The sequence below is a fragment of the Doryrhamphus excisus genome, chromosome 19 (assembly GCF_030265055.1).
Source record: "Doryrhamphus excisus isolate RoL2022-K1 chromosome 19, RoL_Dexc_1.0, whole genome shotgun sequence".
In the NCBI taxonomy this organism is placed as follows: domain Eukaryota; kingdom Metazoa; phylum Chordata; class Actinopteri; order Syngnathiformes; family Syngnathidae; genus Doryrhamphus; species Doryrhamphus excisus.
The window spans coordinates 1,462,268-1,480,000 of NC_080484.1; the positions used below are offsets into that span (position 1 = coordinate 1,462,268).

The 17,733-nt window shown below is 41.0% G+C and overlaps 2 protein-coding genes across 4 annotated transcripts in view; both read left to right on the top strand.

Moving 5' to 3' along the window:
• Window positions 1-5,589, top strand: part of ttbk2a (tau tubulin kinase 2a) — a 31,377-nt gene extending 25,788 nt beyond the window's left edge. For both annotated transcript variants that reach the window (XM_058056519.1, XM_058056520.1), the window contains one exon: window positions 863-5,589. In XM_058056519.1, the coding sequence (XP_057912502.1) occupies window positions 863-1,301 (439 nt within the window). In that variant the 3' untranslated portion in view covers window positions 1,302-5,589. The remainder of the gene's footprint in view (window positions 1-862) is intronic.
• A 1,089-nt stretch (window positions 5,590-6,678) lies between these two features.
• The window catches only part of cdan1 (codanin 1), a 17,538-nt gene continuing 6,483 nt past the window's right edge, over window positions 6,679-17,733 (top strand). For both annotated transcript variants that reach the window (XM_058057580.1, XM_058057579.1), the window contains exons 1-20: window positions 6,679-6,830; window positions 8,215-8,849; window positions 8,932-9,132; window positions 10,837-11,030; window positions 11,108-11,227; window positions 11,303-11,381; window positions 11,458-11,578; window positions 11,642-11,751; window positions 13,460-13,549; window positions 13,623-13,698; window positions 13,913-14,118; window positions 14,188-14,323; window positions 14,395-14,538; window positions 14,609-14,775; window positions 14,875-14,956; window positions 15,026-15,115; window positions 16,746-16,800; window positions 16,879-17,119; window positions 17,188-17,337; window positions 17,412-17,475. In XM_058057580.1, the coding sequence (XP_057913563.1) occupies window positions 6,753-6,830; window positions 8,215-8,849; window positions 8,932-9,132; window positions 10,837-11,030; window positions 11,108-11,227; window positions 11,303-11,381; window positions 11,458-11,578; window positions 11,642-11,751; window positions 13,460-13,549; window positions 13,623-13,698; window positions 13,913-14,118; window positions 14,188-14,323; window positions 14,395-14,538; window positions 14,609-14,775; window positions 14,875-14,956; window positions 15,026-15,115; window positions 16,746-16,800; window positions 16,879-17,119; window positions 17,188-17,337; window positions 17,412-17,475 (3,039 nt within the window). In that variant the 5' untranslated portion in view covers window positions 6,679-6,752. The remainder of the gene's footprint in view (window positions 6,831-8,214; window positions 8,850-8,931; window positions 9,133-10,836; window positions 11,031-11,107; window positions 11,228-11,302; window positions 11,382-11,457; window positions 11,579-11,641; window positions 11,752-13,459; window positions 13,550-13,622; window positions 13,699-13,912; window positions 14,119-14,187; window positions 14,324-14,394; window positions 14,539-14,608; window positions 14,776-14,874; window positions 14,957-15,025; window positions 15,116-16,745; window positions 16,801-16,878; window positions 17,120-17,187; window positions 17,338-17,411; window positions 17,476-17,733) is intronic.

The following is a 17,733-nucleotide window of genomic DNA, read 5'->3' on the forward strand; positions in this document are numbered from 1 at the left end:
TTAAAATTTATAAAAGGAAAGTAAAAAATGTGAATGGTATGATATTAAAAAGATGTTTTTTTAGGAACACCTGGAATATGAAATGATAAAAAAAATATCATGACGAAGATATTTCAAGAAAACAACCTGACCGGGTCATTTTTGACCAACTTATGGAAGATTTCTTAAAATTTCTTAAAATGTATAAAAGGTAAGTTAAAAATGTGAACGGCATGATATCAAAAACATGTTTTTTGAGGAATACCTGGAATATGAAATGATAAAAAATGTTCATTATGAAGATATTTCAAGAAAACAACCTGACCAGGTCATTTTTGACCCACTTATGGAAGGTTGGGGTAGTAACACAAAACCAAAAATTTCTTAAAATGTATAAAAGTAAGTTAAAAATGTGAACGGCATGATATCAAAAACATGTTTTTTGAGGAATACCTGGAATATGAAATGATAAAAAATTTTCATTATGAAGATATTTCAAGAAAACAACCTGACCGGGTCATTTTTGACCCACTTATGGAAGGTTGGGGTAGTAACACAAAAACTAAAATTTCTTAAAATGTCTTAAAATGTCTTAAAATGTCTTAAAATTTCTTAAACATTTTTAAAATGTCTTAAAATGTCTTAAAATGTCTTAAAATTTCTTAAAATTTCTTAAAATTTCTTAAAATTTCTTAAAATTTCTTAAAATTTCTTAAAAATTTGAACGGCATGATATCAAAAACATGTTTTTTTTTAGGAATACCTGAAATATGAAATTTTCGAAAATTTTCATTACTGTTGCTGCCGTGTTCTGCAAAGCCACCATTTTCCCTTCCACTTTCTCACGCACTCCACATCATGACAGTTTTTCTCCCCCCTTCAGAATTCGCCGCTACCGCATCCGAGCGGGCAGCACCAGCGACTCTGACCTCCTGACCTGCCTGGCCCAGCTGGTCCACGGCGCCCGCGGTTCCCCCGTCCACCACCGCTCCTCGGCCCCGCACGGCTGCTCCAGGGCGGCGGGCGCGAGCAGCCTCAGCGGCTCCCCTCACCACGTCCGCAGTTCCAGCGTCTCGCCGCGCAGCTCCTCTTCCCTGCAGCGCTCCGTCAGCTCCTCCCCCTCGCGCCACGAGCACCGCGGCGCCTACCTGGGACGCAGCCGCTCGCCGCCCAGCTTCTCCGGCTCTCCTCCGCTGCGCCGCTTCTACACGCATCACCAGGAGACGTGCTGCAGCCGGCAGGCCCGCGCGGCCCAATTCCACGTGTCCAGGGGTAAGGCGTGCAGTCGGGAGGGGAAGTGCTCCAGCAAGCTCGCCAGATAGTTCCATAATACTCCCGAGACCACAGTTTTGCTACCCTTCTCTTTTCTAGTATCCATGTGTGTTATCTTGTTGGATGACAAACTAGTGCAGCTGCAGACGTCTCCTGCGGACCCCCGACGTACGGGGGCGGGGCGTACGCCTCCGTGTTTATTTATTTATCCGGCATCCACAACGCAGTATATAGTCACGTATTTATCACTAGTATTATCGCACTCGCTTTGTACTACGGCAGTATAGTTTGACCAACACAGACGCGTGTACAGTTGTATTTATTATTCAGATATTTATTTTCACGCTTTCCTCATGCCCCCCCCCCCCCCCCCCCCCCAAACCCCGTCCCCAATACAATCAATCGGATCAGTCAAACACCTTCCTGTGCCTACGGTTGCCCGGAGGAAGCCGTCAGACAACACGTGCATGACATATTTACGGCAGCAAACTTACCTGGAAGCCAGCGATAATTGGAGTGACGTTACTTTTTTAACTTGTAATAATAATCATAATAATAATAATATGAATCCAAAATGTGAAAATTCTTCACATACAAGTTCATTTTTTAACCTCAATCATGATGTAGCGTGCATGAGAAAGTGCAAAAGGAAAAAAACGTCGCACCACACGGTAGCTACAGAGCCAATGTTGTAACAGCAAGGGGGCGTGTCCACATCAATCAGTACGGAGGACGACTATAGTCACATTTATACCGATTTTTATTTACAACATATTGCGCAACCGCAGGGTCTCGAGACACATGCTAACTCGCAAACTAGAGAGCTAGCCACCTAAACGGTAGCCTTCAAGTTATTTCCTTTCAACTTAAATAGCCAAGAACTTACCACTTCCACATGGATAGGGAGGATAACTATTAACAGTTATTTAACCTTTAACATGAACATGAATCAAACGTAATCATTTTTTCTGGGTACATGATACCATACAGCATCCATATCTAACATTAAACTTTCATATCAAGGCGGGGGCCTCAAAGTAGTGTCCTGCGGGCCACATTTGGCCCGCGGGCCGGGCAGCTCCTTCACTGTGAAAAGTCCAAAAAATAGCAAAGTAGCCGGTATGCTTACACACACATGCACTTGTAATTGGCATTTTCTTATGAATTCCTTTTTCAAGGTGTGACGTTTTCATGTCACAAATAAGACAATTCCAATGAATCCACCCAAAAATATTAAAAAAATAAACATTTTATCAAGAATATTTGTACTTTTACACACAGGAAACAACGTGAAATAATGATAAACGACTAATAGATGGAACATATTGTTGATGCGGACTCCCCGTGCGTCCTATTTCTCACCTTCTTTCATGAAATTGTTGCCAATCACGACTCTCTTTGGCCCCATGGCGGATTATTTAGGATTTAGCAGTTGCACTTCTTGTTTGGACACTCTATGTACAGAGCAAGCAGATTTGACTATAGGCATGGAATTTCATGTGTACAGGGCTCTAATAATGTTAAAAGTCGTGTATAGGAACTCACAAACAGGACTTCTATCCTCTAATAATCTAATAATAATAATTTAATCTAAATTTATTATAAACGAGGGATGACTGTATTATTTAGCTTAATGTGCTGTTTTAAAATCGAAGTGCTGTGATGGTTGGTTGTTTGGCGACACCCAGCGGCCGAAATAATTATTGACTTGAGTCGTTGAGTTTACGTTTTAAATTAAAAGTGGCTTCCTCGGGAACATTCTGCCTTGTTTTAAACAGGTATGTTTTTTTCTTGTATTCACAAAGTAGAAATATTTGACTTATTTCAACTAATTTAACTTTAATTTGTCTCCTTGTTGATGTAAACATTTTCTCCCTTCTTCCGGTGTCGTCTTCTTCGCTTGTTAATTTATTGTTATCAGGAGCGACGCCATGACACTCCATGGAACAAAACAAAAAATGGCGCCCTGGCGTCATCGTAAACATTCCTAAATGCGACTTAAGCGTGTTGTTTTCATCTTCATTGCGCATTTTGACCGATGGAATTCCGGAATATATGCTACTGGATTTGAATTCTCGCCAATGATAACCCCTGCATGCTTTTGAACCCGAACACTGACAACCAAACGGAACAAGCTACTCGGCAAACGGGTTTAAAAGACCACTTCCCGCCTGTTTCTTACCGGAAACGTACGTTGATTCGCAAGTAAACAAATCTTTCAAAATTGCTCTGAAATGATAGCAACATATTGTCTTTTCGTGGCATAATAAAGAAGCAAAACGTCTTATTTTGAACCATTTCCTGCTAAATTGTAGTTGCTAGCATGTTACCTCATCCCGGCAACAGTGTTGCTAGCCTAGCAACAGGCTAGCCTAACATCATCCCGTATATTATTATTGACTTTGTAGCCTTGTGAAATATCATATTATTTATTTTTAGTAGTGTTTAATTTATTTTTATTTTATGATTCTAATGCAGAGGTGTCCAAAGTGAGTCCTTCGGTACATTCTAAAATAAAAGGTTTAAAGTAATGACTATGACAATCGAGTCAAAATATTATGGGAATAATAATTAGAAAGAAAGTAAAAACAGTTGAAAAATTTATTTAAGAAACACCGGAAATGGGGCGGAATTGGCTGTAATTTTACGAGAATAACGTCAAAATATTATATTATAAAATAAAATTTATACATTTATATAAATTCATAAAATAAATAAATATAATATTATATTATAATATAGACAAAAATTGCAACTTATAATATGAAGAAAAACAGTCATAGTGTTTAAATATTTTTTTTTATATTTTTTTGTGAAATTGTAATATGTGAATGAACTGACTAGTCCCAGGTGCTGCCTTGCAAGCTTTAATTTTAACCACCAGGGGGCAGTATTGCTGCATTGTTGTTTTTCTTCAAAAACAATTTGATTAAAAAAAAATGAGATAAGTGAAATTTGACAGTGATTAATTAATCACAATTTTTCTTTTAATTTGACGCCCCTAGAAATAGATACGAGATATTTTTTTTGGGGGGGGGTGTCTCTAAAAGTGCCTAATTTTGATACTGTCAACCCTAAAATATGCTTGTCACAGCTTTTAAACACCTTTTAAACACAGTTTTTAAAATACGTGAAGAAACCACAATAAGGCCCGCGTACTGAAAAATCAAAGTATTTTCAGCGTAATATATTATAAGTTCCCCTTTTTAATATTTTGACTTTTATTTTTGTAAAATAAAAAGTTTCCCAATGGTGTTTTACTTTTTCTTGTTAAGAACAAGCTGAGGGCTATTAAAAAAAAAAAAAAACAGCAGTGGTCCGGAAATGACCCCCAGACCGCGCTTTGGACACCACTGTCACGCCGTATCGCAGCATCAGGTCTTGTCAAAACATCTTCCTGCTGGAAAACGTTGCATGAACTGTGAGACAGCGCCCTCTGCTGGATTCAAGGCAGATCAATATAATTTTAATATACAGTCGTCCCTTGTTTTATGGTTGAATATGACCTTTTATTACTTTTTTAAAAATTAATTAAGCAAACTGCATTATGAAAATAATAAATGAACTAAAATCCAAATCCAAGGCAGTCTTCAATGTGAGCGTAGTGCCGTAACCTACATTGGCCACTAGGTGTCAGTAATTGGTCGCTGATGCAGACACTAGTCTAGTCTCCACAAAGGTTCCCCCGGGGAACACATTTACTGCGACGCACACGAGCAGGAGTTTTATTTTCATCTTACACGCCTCATTTGCTCTTAGTTTGCCGCCATTACGATACATTGACGAGACAATAGCCGCCACAGGAAGTACGCTGTCAAGTAAAAAAAAAAAAAAAGTGTGAGTCTGTTATCTTATTTATGTCTTCTTTTCTGTGATTATGTCTACTATATTGGGTGATATAGGGGTGTTACTTGAGAGCTCTAATTACATTGATGGTCACAGGTTTTCATTTTGTAGTTTGCCATAACTACAATATTGGAGTGTCTAGATGTAGCCTTGGTTATTATTTGGAAAGTTTTCTTCATATTTGACATATTTCAGTGATGCTGACGAGGTTACTTCCGCTGCTTTTTTGTTTGTTTTTGTGGTTTCCATATACGGAAGCGGAAAGAATGTAAGAAGTGAGACTTCCTGTTTTGTTTGTTTTTGTTTTTTGCATTGATTGTATATACTGTAATTGCAATGATTCACCTTGTTGGCATCATTTGTATCATATCAATGCTTTGTACAGTGCTTTTTTCTTGCTTTTCGCTCGTCATTGTTTTGCTTTCATTTCAAAATTGTTTTGTATTTTATTTTTATAAACCGGTTATAAATAAAAAAAATACTCATTTGGCATGCATACAGACACCTGGTGGGATATTTTATTTTTTATTCTCGATTTCTCATGTCATGAATGGAACTCATTCAATTAAATATACAAATATTAATATAAATTATGTAAGATTTATATATTTTATATTTATATTATATAAAAATAATATATTTTATGTTTATTAAAAAATATATTTTTTAATAAATCAAGCGTTTTATTTTATTATCTATAAAATGAAGTGGCAGATTATTTTTTTATTAATGATTTTTTATGATGAAATAAAAAGTGAATAAATTGTGAGAAATTCTGAGAAAATTTCAGAATTTATGTGATAAAAGTGGAAATTATGATATAATTACGATTTATAAGAAAAAAGTCAAATGATGTGATAAAAATGCCAAAGTCATAATCATGAGCCAATAGTCGAATTTATAAAATACGTCAAAATCATGAGATAAATGACTTTATTATTATTATTATTTATTTTATTTATTATTTATTATTATAAATGAAATTATTATTTATTCAGGAATGAATGAATGATTTATGAGATAAAAATGTGAAATTACGAGGATCGTAATCATGAGCTCAAAGTGAAAAATGTTTAAATAAAACACATGAGATAAAATGTCGAAAACATGAGATACAATGTCATAATTGAGACATTATGATTTATGATATAACAAGTCCAACCATGAGATAGAAAATTGAAATTATATGGGTCGTAATCATGAGATAAAAGTCGAAAATATGAAATATAAAGTCGAAATCATTGGATAAAATGTCAATTAAATAACGGCAAATAATAGACGAAAATTATGAAATAAGTTTTAAAAAATAAAAATTATGATATAATTATGATTTATGAGATTAAAAGTAAAATAATATAAGAAAACTGAACCTGCCCACATAGTAAGAAATTGGATGTAATAGCACTACTTTGCCGCAGGAGGGGGTTGTATCTCTGCAATTGTACGTCACTTCCGCGTAGAAGAAGACGGTGTTGTTTGTCTCGCCCCTTTACTCCCCAACCGCCAATCAGCAACAACAAAAGATGAGGAATACAAAAAAGACCACGCCCACCCCAATGTGTTTGCAGACGTCACCGCTCACGGCGTGCGCATGTGTGCTCACTGGCCCCGCCCCTTTTGCCCTCAGCTCATCAGCCGCGCAGCGACTGCTCGGAATGGCGGCTCTTTTGGAATCCGTACTGGCGAGGAAAGTGCACATCAGCAAGGTGTTGGACTGGCTGAAAAACGCGCAGGTGGGTAAAAAAACACCTTAATGGCGCTTTGTCGACTTACTTGGCTCTAGCTTGCTTTCGTGGAGTTAGCGGAAGGCGGTGACACAGCGCGTTAGGCATTGTAAACAAAACTTTTAGCTCAATGGCTAGCATGCTAGGCACTGACGCCATGCGAGCTTGACAGTTTTGGGAAACGGAGAGATGTTCATTTGATGGCCTTAAATATGACCCCGACTTTCCGATTATGAATATTCTTTCTTATCGACATGTAGATATAATTTAAGAGATGAACGCGGTGTCACAAGATGATAGCCAGCGTGTTAGCCGAATCCAAACGGCCATTCTCTTCTAGTGTGTCACTAAAGATGTTGATTAAACATGGCGGCCGTCATGGATATTAATACAGTATACAGATATTTAATTACAGTCAATATTATCTTGTTATGTGCTCTTCCGCCCTAAAATCAGAATCAGAAGTGGATGCAGGAAATGAAGCAAAATATCACTACACGCTCTCTACTTTTCTCTGATGTAACCTTATATTAATTATTATCTTGCAATATGGCGAATTAACTACAAATCATAATGCCTCATCATCAAAAAACTGCAAGAAAAAATGTTTTGTTAAGCACTTTTTTGCTTGTCATTGTTTTGTTTTTAATTACGAAATTGTTTTGTATTTTATTTTTATAAACTGGTTATAAATATAAAAAAAAATTACTCATTCGGCATGCATACATAATCTTTTTATTATTATGTCATGAATGGAAATCATTCTATTAAATATGACCTTATATTCCAATCACATAAAAATATTATTATATATTATGTAATATTTATATATTTTATATTATGTAAAAATATTTATATATTTTATTTTTGTTCAAAAAATATTTTTTTAAATAAATCAAGCATTTTCTTTTATTAGCTATAAAATGAAGTGGCAGATTATTTTTTTTAAAAAATTTTTAAGTTGAATTGATGAAATAAAAAGTGAATAAATTGTGCAAAATTCTGCTAAAATCGCAGAATTTATGTGATGAAAGTCGAAATTATGATATTATTATGATTTATGAGATAAAAAGTCAAATGTGATGAGGGTCATAATCATGAGCCAATAGTGGAATTTATAAAATATGTCAAAATCATGAAAAATTATGACAATTATTTATGAATGAATGATTTATGAGATAAAAATGTGAAATTATGAGGATCATAATCATGAGCTCAGAGTGGAAAATGTTAAATAGAAGTCATGAGATATTATGATTTATGATAATAATAATAATAGATAGAAAATTGAAATTATGAGGGTCGTAATCATGAGTCATCACTACAAAAATAACTAATAATAAAAAATATAAAAAAAATATTGAAAAATATAATCTTGGTATCTTGGTTCCAGGATGGTGACAAGCTAGCCTCCGGTGATCCGGCTGTAACGTTCCACAAGCAGGAATTCGTCCCGTTCCTGTTAAACTTCCTACGGGAGCAGAGCAGCCAGGCCCTCACCCATGGCCCCGCCACGCCCGCCAAGACCCCCAAACGGCCCAGACCTGCCGCTCAGTCGCAGGGCTTCTCCGAGAGGAGATCCTGCAGGTCCGCCGCTACCGGTTCTCGCAGCGGGAGCCGCGTTCAGCTCTTTTCCCCGGCGCCGTCGGCGTCTCCCGGGATGGAGTTGGACGCAAGCGGTCCCGGTCATTTCAGCAACCCGTCCTTCGCTAACACTTGGAGTCCAGCGTCCAGACCCTCGGGGTCAGAGCGGCGTTCCAGCCAGAAGATCAGCCTCGGCGACTACATGATGTCTTCCCCTGAACTGCAGAAGGGACGGCGAAGGAGCGGCGGCGGGGGTGGCGTGGCAACCGGAACTCAGGGGAGACACGCGGGGGGGCGAGGAGCTCATCACGGGGATGAAAGCGTCAGGAGGACAAGCAGAGGAGGTGCCATCAGCCAGCAGGTTTCACCTCAATCTGTAAACCAGCTCAATTTCAACAACCTGGACGACTTTCCGCCTGTTGGCATGTCGCCCGTTACCCCCACGTGGGTTATTATTTATTTTGACACCCCCCCCTAACCTGGGGTTAGTAGTCCTCTCTCATATTTATTACATTTTATCCTCCAGAGGAGGCAAACCGTCCCGAAGAATCAACCCGACGCCAGTGAGCGCGGAGCGGCCGCACTCCAAACCCAAGACCTGCTTCACCTCCACGCCCTTCACCGGAGCTCCCGGTCCACCGCCGGGAGCGGCTGAGGGTCCCGACTGGTCCACGGCGAGCAGCCCCCCGAGCCTGATGGAGGAGAGGGCGCTGTTAAAGAGAGAGAAGTAAGCAAATGGGAACACTGTTTCCTGACAAAATGGCCGCCGCTTGAGGTACACCTGCAGATCATTAGTGCTCAGTTATGATTGACACGGACATAATATTATGATTGCATATCTTTGCAGCATCATACTGACTCAAACCTTTCCACTATTACACTGGACAACATAAAAGCAGGGGTCTCAAACAAGCGGCCCGCGGGCCAAATGTGGCCCGCAGGACACTACTTTGAGGCCCCCGCCTTGATATGAAAGTTTAATATTTGATATGGATGCTGTATGGTATCATGTACCCAGAAAAAAATATTACGTTTGATTCATGTTCATGTTAAAGGTTAAATAACTGTTAATAGTTATCCTCCCTATCCGTGTGGAAGTGGTAAGTTTTTGGCTATTTAAGTTGAAAGGAAATAACTCGAAGGCTACCGTTTAGGTGGCTAGCTCTCTAGTTTGCGAGTTAGCATGTGTCTCGAGACCCTGCAGTTGCGCAATATGTTGTAAATAAACGGAACGCACAGAACGTTCCAGATGATTTTAACCAGGGGTCTCAAACACGCGGCCCGCGTGCCAAATGTGGCCCGCAGGACACTAGTTTGAGGCCCCCGCCTTGATATGAAAGTTTAATGTTATTTGATATGGATGCTGTATGGTATCATGTACCCAGAAAAAATGATTACGTTTGATTCATGTTCATGTTAAAGGTTAAATAACTGTTAATAGTTATCCTCCCTATCCGTGTGGAAGTGGTAAGTTTTTGGCTAGTTATTATTATTATTATTATTATATTTATTTATTACTGGTTGATTGATTTTCTTTATTCTTGATTTGTTTATTTATTTTTCATCTTATTTTGTGCCGAAAAATTAAGATATTTGAGAACAGTGGAATGTTTTATCAGAGCTTTTATTATAGAAAATCGGAACCAAAGCACTGAAAAAGTTTGTATATTTTTCTGTTTTTAATAAATGCGTTTTTTTTTTGTTTTTTTTTGGAAAACCTGATGCGGCCCAGCCTTTCCCAGACCCCAAATTATATATTTTTTCATATTAAAATGAACAAAGCATTATTAGAGCCCTGTAGACATGACAAAACACGACTATAGTCACATTTATACTCTTTTTATTTACAACATATTGCGCAACTGCAGGGTCTTGAGACACATGCTAACTCGCAAACTAGAGAGCTAGCCACCTAAACGGTAGCCTTCAAGTTATTTCCTTTCAACTTAAATAGCCAAAAACTTACCACTTCCACACGGATAGGGAGGATAACTATTAACAGTTATTTAACCTTTAACATGAACATGAATCAAACGTAATCATTTTTTCTGGGTACATGATACCATACAGCATCCATGTCAAATAACATTAAACTTTCATATCAAGGCGTGGGCCTCAAAGTAGTGTCCTGCGGGCCACATTTGGCACATGTTTGAGACCCCTGATTTAAACATTTACACTGCATTTATGTGATCCATATTGGTATCGGTATCATCTGATTTCACTCATTGATTATCCGTATCGGTAGCATAAAATCCTAAACATCTGGAATATTTATTTATTGTATCAGTTTTGCTCATTTTTGTATTTAAGGGTCTTTTCTCTAATAAGTTTTTGCTTTCTATTAAATAAATTTGGGTGAATAAACGCCCCCATTTTCTCTTGTATTAAGTGATTAGTGACATCATCATCCCTTATTTCCTGTTTCCAGGTCAAAGCGCGCCCAGCACGCCTGCTCTCCTCCGCCCTCCTCCTCGGAGGAGCCGTGCACCCCAACCAAGTCGGGGGTCAGAGTCCCGTCCAAGTTGACACCGGACCAAGCGACCGCTTGTCCCGAGCCGTCCAAAGTGACGTCGGCGTTGGATCTGGACCTCCTCGCCGAGCTGTACTGCACGTGCATTTCTGGTACGCGGACCACCACAAGGCGTGCTTGACACTTTTCAGAGGAACATCCATTGGTTTATTTTTGCTTTGTTTTGCAGAGAACTTGGTGCCAAATATTTTTCTGGAGCTTTTCTTTGTGATGCAGCTGCTAACGTCTCGTTTTCCTCTCGCTTGTGATGGAGACGACGAGAAGGAGAGCGTGCGTGAACTCGACTCAGGTTAGCTTTGCCCCCAAAACGCCATCATTCTAAATAAATTAGAACCAAAACATTAAAGAACCTGTTGTGTTGTAGATGTTCTGGAGAGACATTACTTGAGACAAGTACACAACTGTGTGTACTTTGCCGTGAAGGTTCTGGAGAATCAGTACCAGTGAGTGTTCACGTACGCTCATACGCACGCCGACAGCAAGCATTCTGTACTACTTGTTGTTGTTTTTGTTTGTGAGGTTGTTGACTCACATGGACAAGTGCACCTTGCGTCTCCTGGCGGAGAACGAGAGAGTGGCGTCCTTCTCGCCGCATCTGCGAGATCGTTTATCTCAGGCGCAGGACGGAAGTACAGCCAAGGTAACGAACCAACGCGGTTACGTTCAAGCGTATTTAGCTAAGTTCTATTTTGCACGCTTCCAGCTGTCTCCGTCCGTCTCCACCTTCATCCACTCGGTTCCGTTCCAACCTGCCACGGACAACCGCTCCAACTTCAGCAGCGACAAGGCCTTTCATACCTTTAAGAAGCAAAGGTATAAGCTACGGGCGCACCGTTATTATTCGCTTTAAAAATGGCTCACATAAGCTCCAATCAGGTGACATTACCTGTACTGTGCAGGTGAGCAAATCAAGCGCTCGTTCTATCTACTGACTGTAGCGTGGCGTGTGAAAAGGGCAAGAGTTTTTACCAGAGACCTCCATGGCAGCACACCGGCTGCTCGGAGTCTGTGCCCGAATATAGTGCACTTGGCTGGGCCACAGGAGGCAGCTCCCTCCCTCTCTATACTCTGGTTCTCCTAATAGTAGAAAGTTAATCGTATTGATATCTCAAGGAGGCTCTAAGTCAGGGGTCTCAAACTCAATTTAGCAGGGGGCCACTGGAGATAGGGTCTGGGCAAGGCTGGGCCGCATCAGGTTTTCCAAAAAAAAAACACATTTATTAAAAACAGAAAAATATACAAACTTTTTCAGTGCTTTGGTTCCGATATTCTACAAAAAAAGCTCTGATAAAACATTCCACTGTTCTCAAATATCTTACTTTTTATTTACACAAAATAAGATGAAAAATAAATAAACAAATCAAGAATAAAGAAAATCAATCAGTAATAAATATAATAATAATAATAATAATAATAATAATAAAAACTTAAGAAAGCACATAAGTATAGGAGGGTAGACAAATTATTTTTATAAGCATTATTAGAGCCCTGTAGACATGACAAAACACGACTATAGTCACATTTATACTGTTTTTATTTACAACATATTGCGCAACTGCAGGGTCTTGAGACACATGCTAACTCGCAAACTAGAGAGCTAGCCACCTAAACGGTAGCCTTCAAGTTATTTCCTTTCAACTTAAATAGCCAAAAACTTACCACTTCCACACGGATAGGGAGGATAACTATTAACAGTTATTTAACCTTTAACATGAACATGAATCAAACGTAATCATTTTTTCTGGGTACATGATACCATACAGCATCCATATCAAACTAACATTAAACTTTCATATCAAGGCGGGGGCCTCAAACTAGTGTCCTGCGGGCCACATTTGGCCCGCGGGCCGCGTGTTTGAGACCCCTGGTTAAAATCATCTGGAACGTTCCGTGCGTTCCGTTTATTTACAACATATTGCGCAACCGCAAGGTCTCGAGACACATGCTAACTCGCAAACTTGAGCGCTAGCCACCTAAACGGTAGCCTTCAAGTTATTTCCTTTCAACTTAAATAGCCCAAAACTTACCACTTCCACACGGATAGGGAGGATAACTATTAACAGTTATTTAACCTTTAACATGAACATGAATCAAACGTAATCATTTTTTTCTGGGTACATGATACCATACAGCATCCATATCAAATAACATTAAACTTTCATATCAAGGCGGGGGCCTCAAAGTAGTGTCCTGCGGGCCACATTTGGCCCGCGGGCCGCATGTTTGAGACCCCTGCTCTAAGTAGAAATTGAAAATTCAAAACGAAGACATTGGAGTGAGGCAAAAAAAAAAGGACAGATAGCTTTAAAGTGAAATAGGATATAATGCTGTGATGAAGTGTAGTACTATACACTGGTCACTAGGTGTCAGTAATGTAAAGGTGACACATCCACTAGTATTACCATCCACTGTAAATGAGTCAACACAGCCATTATTATTATTATTAGAATAGCTAGCAACACAAGCGACGATCAATTGTGTCTCGGCATTCCGACATGTCCATGTCCTTCTTCCTCACCAGGGACATTTTCTACGAGGTGCTGCGGGAATGGGAGGACTTCCACAAGGAACCAGGCTGGAGCTTTGACGCCGTTCTCGGGAGTCGGATTCGGCAAGTCTCATCAGGATTCCCGCCGAGACGCGCGACTCACGCTAATTGTGTTGTTGTTGTCGTTTGTCATCAGAGGAATGATGAGTCAGCTGACCGCCGCTGGGAACCATTCGCATTTTGCCCGTCTCTTCCTGAAGCAGCTTGTTCAGGTGGGATGTTGCGTTTGACCCTGACCTGCCAACGTGTACACATTTTTTGTACTCTGCACTTATTTTGCTTGTAGTGTGAGGTACACCTAAAAAAAAAAAAAAAAACTCAATTTCCTGTATATGTCGTACTTCCTACCCTTGCAAACACTTCAATTTCGGGTCAACATTTGCAATAAAAGTGACCGGATAAGAAAATACGGTCCTCTCCTTGTAGATGTGCAAAGGTCCTCGGTTTAACGGGTCCCCTGGCGACACCCCCGACGGCGACCTGCTGGGCATGCTGGGGGCCGACGGACTGGGCCGCTTGAAGCGTCTGGAGGAACGTCTCATTCAGCCTCACGGAGTCGTCGCCCCGTGCCCGCCTCCTTCTTTTCCCGGCCACCAGGAGTTCTTCCGGGACTTCCTGCAAGCGGCCAGTTGGTAAGTTCCACGGAAGTGAATCCTTGACAAAAATTGCTCAATTTTTTTTTTTTTGCGTCTTTTTCCCAGCTGTCAGCTGAACCAGCACCTTCAGGACAGCCTGTGTCAGCAGGTCCTTCAGCTGGACGACGTCTCCATCCTCGGTCCTCCTGCTTCCGTCGGAGGAGAGCAAGAGGAGGAAGGCGACGGTGACCTGGAGCAGCAGGTACTCGTCGCCTTGTGAAACGCGTCACCATTCCCATGTGCTCACCCTGGCACGGTGTTCTCCTGAATCAGGATGAGAAGCAGCGATTCACCTCGGTGCTTCTCCTCGCTCGTCTTCTGGCAAAGTTTTTGGGTTTCATCTCGTTTCTGCCGTACCAAACATCAGAGAAACCCTGCAGGGAGATCCAGGAGGCCGCTGTGGCTTTACGGAGCAAAGTAAGAAGAACATGGAGTTGAATTGGTGTTATTGGAGCACAGAAGGTAGCGAGCATTTCTTTGTATGCAGAGCGTTCCTGTGCTGGACGTCTGCGCCGTGCTGAGGAGCAGCGTGAGGAGGAAGCGCACCATCCTGACCGTACCCTGGCTGGTGGAGTTCCTCTCCATGCTGGACTTCACCGGTCCACTGCTGCTCAGCTACAGGGTGGTTTTGGGAACACTGTGTCTCCTCTACAGGTACACATTTGGTCCGTTTACGTAAATATAAACACACCAGGTGTTCAATGCTAGCATTTATTTATGGTAGCACCTTCACCTTCTCTGTGTGGCATCTAGGAGAATGACGCTGGGTTCCTGCGGAGAAACCTTCTACCTGAACAAGCTGCTCATCGTGTCCGTACTGGGATGGCTCTTCCAGGTATGAGCGGGTCACGAGGTGATTGGACGCCGTGGAAGTGGAAGTGGAAGTTTTTTTATCCGTACACAGATCCCCGTCATCCCAGAGGAGGTGTTCTTCACCGGTGACTTCACTGAGGTGGCCCAACTGGACCAAGGGGATGCCGGGGGTGCTGGTCTTGTAAGTGGAGTCCACTTAATACAGTGCTCTCTCTGACGGGTCTCTAATTAGCACTAGTTTAAAAGATTAGCAGTTGTGGCTGTAGGCAACCTACCGATGTTTTTTTTTTTTTTTAATAAATAAATACAAGATGGGGCGGCACGACATGAATATTAATGAGTCTGCACGGGGTTCGAGTGGTTAGCACGCAGGCCTCGCAGTTAGGAGACCCGAGTTCAATTCCACCAATTGCATGTGTGGGTTTTCTCCGGGTACTCCGGTTTCCTCCCACATTCCAAAAACATGCTAGTTTAATTAGCCACTCCAAATTGGCATTTTCAGCTGTGGCTGTAGGCAACCTACTGATGTTTTTTTTTAATAAATACAAGATGGGGCGGCACGGCGGTCTAATGGTTAGAACAGGGTTCAATTCCAGCCTCGGCCATCTCTGTGTGGAGTTTTTCATGTTCTCCCCGTGCATGCGTGGGTTTTCTCCGGGGACTCCGGTTTCCTCCCACATTCCAAAATGTGATTGGCTGGCCACCAGTCCAGGGTGGACCCCGCCTCTCGCCCGAAGTCAGCTGGGATAGGCTCCAGCACCCCCCGCGACCCTCGTGAGGATAAGCGGTAGAAAATCAATGAATGAATAATATTAATATGAGTCTGCACGGGGATTGAGCGGTTAGTACGCAGGCCTCGCAGTTAGGAGACCCGAGTTCAATTCCACCAATTGCATGTTCTCCCAGTGCATGTGTGGGTTTTCTCCGGGTACTCCGGTTTCCTCCCACATTCCAAAAACATGCTAGGTTAATTAGCCACTCCAAATTGTCCATAGGTATGAATGTGAGTGTGAATGGTTGTTTGTCTAAATGTGCCCTGTGATTGGCTGGCCACCAGTCCAGGGTGTACCCCGCCACCCGGGTCTAGTGTGGTCTAGTGGTTAAAATTTTTCGTATTAATTTTTAAAAATTATATTAGGAAAGCAGGAAGTGAACAAATGTAACAGTTACTGATTGTAAAAGTAGCAGATGGATTAAATTAAAAATCAAATTTCAAATCAAAATAAATTATTGAAAAGATTAAAAAAATATATTTTTAAAAATTATATTAGGAAAGCAGGAAGTGAACAAATGTAACAGCTACTGATTGTAAAAGTAGCAGATGGATTAAATTAAATTAATTAAAAATCAAATTTCAAATCAAAATAAATTACTAAAAAAATTTAAAGATTAAAAAAAATAAATTATATTAGGAAAGCAGGAAGTGAACAAATATAGCAGTTACTGATTGTAAAAGTAGCAGATGGATTAAATTAAATAAAAAATCTAATTTCAAATCAAAATAAATTATTAAAAAATTAAAAGATTAAATTAAAAAAAATTAATTATATTAGGAAAGCAGGAAGTGAACAAATATAGCAGTTACTGATTGTAAAAGTAGCAGATGGATTAAATTAAATTAAAAATCAAATTTCAAATCAAAATAAATTATTAAAAAATTAAAAGATTAAAATTTTTTTTTTTTTAATTATATTAGGAAAGCAGGAAGTGAACAGTTACTGATTGTAAAGCGACTCACACGACTTTGGCGGTAGCATGTGATGGATGTAACGGGCGCCCATGACTTCCGGTATACGTGATGTATTTGGCAGGACTGCATCCCCCTGGTGGACCAGCAGCTTCTCTACACGTGCTGTCCATTTCTTGGTGAGCGGACATTTTTATTCATTCGTCATCTTCCGGCATCGAACGCTTTGTGTCAGCGCTCCCCGTTTCTCTGCCCAGGCGAGTTCCGCAAGCTCCTCGCCGCCTTCGTTTCGGGGAGCGGCGCCAAGAGCGGCGGCATCGTTCGCAAGATCACGCCGACGTCCGCCGAGCCCCGAGACGCCCAGGGCGCCAAACGCTCGCAGCAGAAGCTGCAGGCCGACCTGGAACAGGCGTTCTTCCACAACCAGCCGCCTTCCTTGAGACGCACGGTGGAGTTTGTCGCCGAGCGCGTCGGATCCAACGCCGTCAAGCACATGAAGTCGGTATCTCCATCTTGTGTCTTTTACATGGCCGTGTGGGTTTTGGTTCCACTGAGGTTCTTCACAGGGCCACTTTAGTGAGTGAGTTAGTGGAGAGAGGGGAGAAGATGCTGAAAGACGGACTGGAGTCGCCCAAAGCCGACCCGCCCAAACTGAACGAGTCCATCTGTGCTCAGCTGTGTGAGGCGGGACTGGAGGCCCTGACCCGGGCTAGCAGGTACCACCAAGCAGCCATGGCGGCATGCCATGTTCTCACTTTCTTCTTCATATTAAAGTTGATATCATCTGCAGGTTTTGCTGTGAGAAGAGTCCAGAAGCCATCAGGATTTTGCTCCCTGATGAGACCTCCCCTGCTGTACGTCTAAGTGGTAGAAAATCAATCAATGAATGAATATTAATGAGTCTAATTAGCACCAGTTTAAAAGATTAGCAGCTGTGGCTGTAGGCAACCTACCAATGTTTTTTTTTTTTTTTAATAAATAAATACAAGATGGGGCGGCATGACATGAATATTAATGAGGCTGCACAGGGGTCGAGTGGTTTGCACGCAGGTCTCGCAGTTAGGAGACCCGAGTTCAATTCCACCAATTGCATGCGTGGGTTTTCTCCGGGT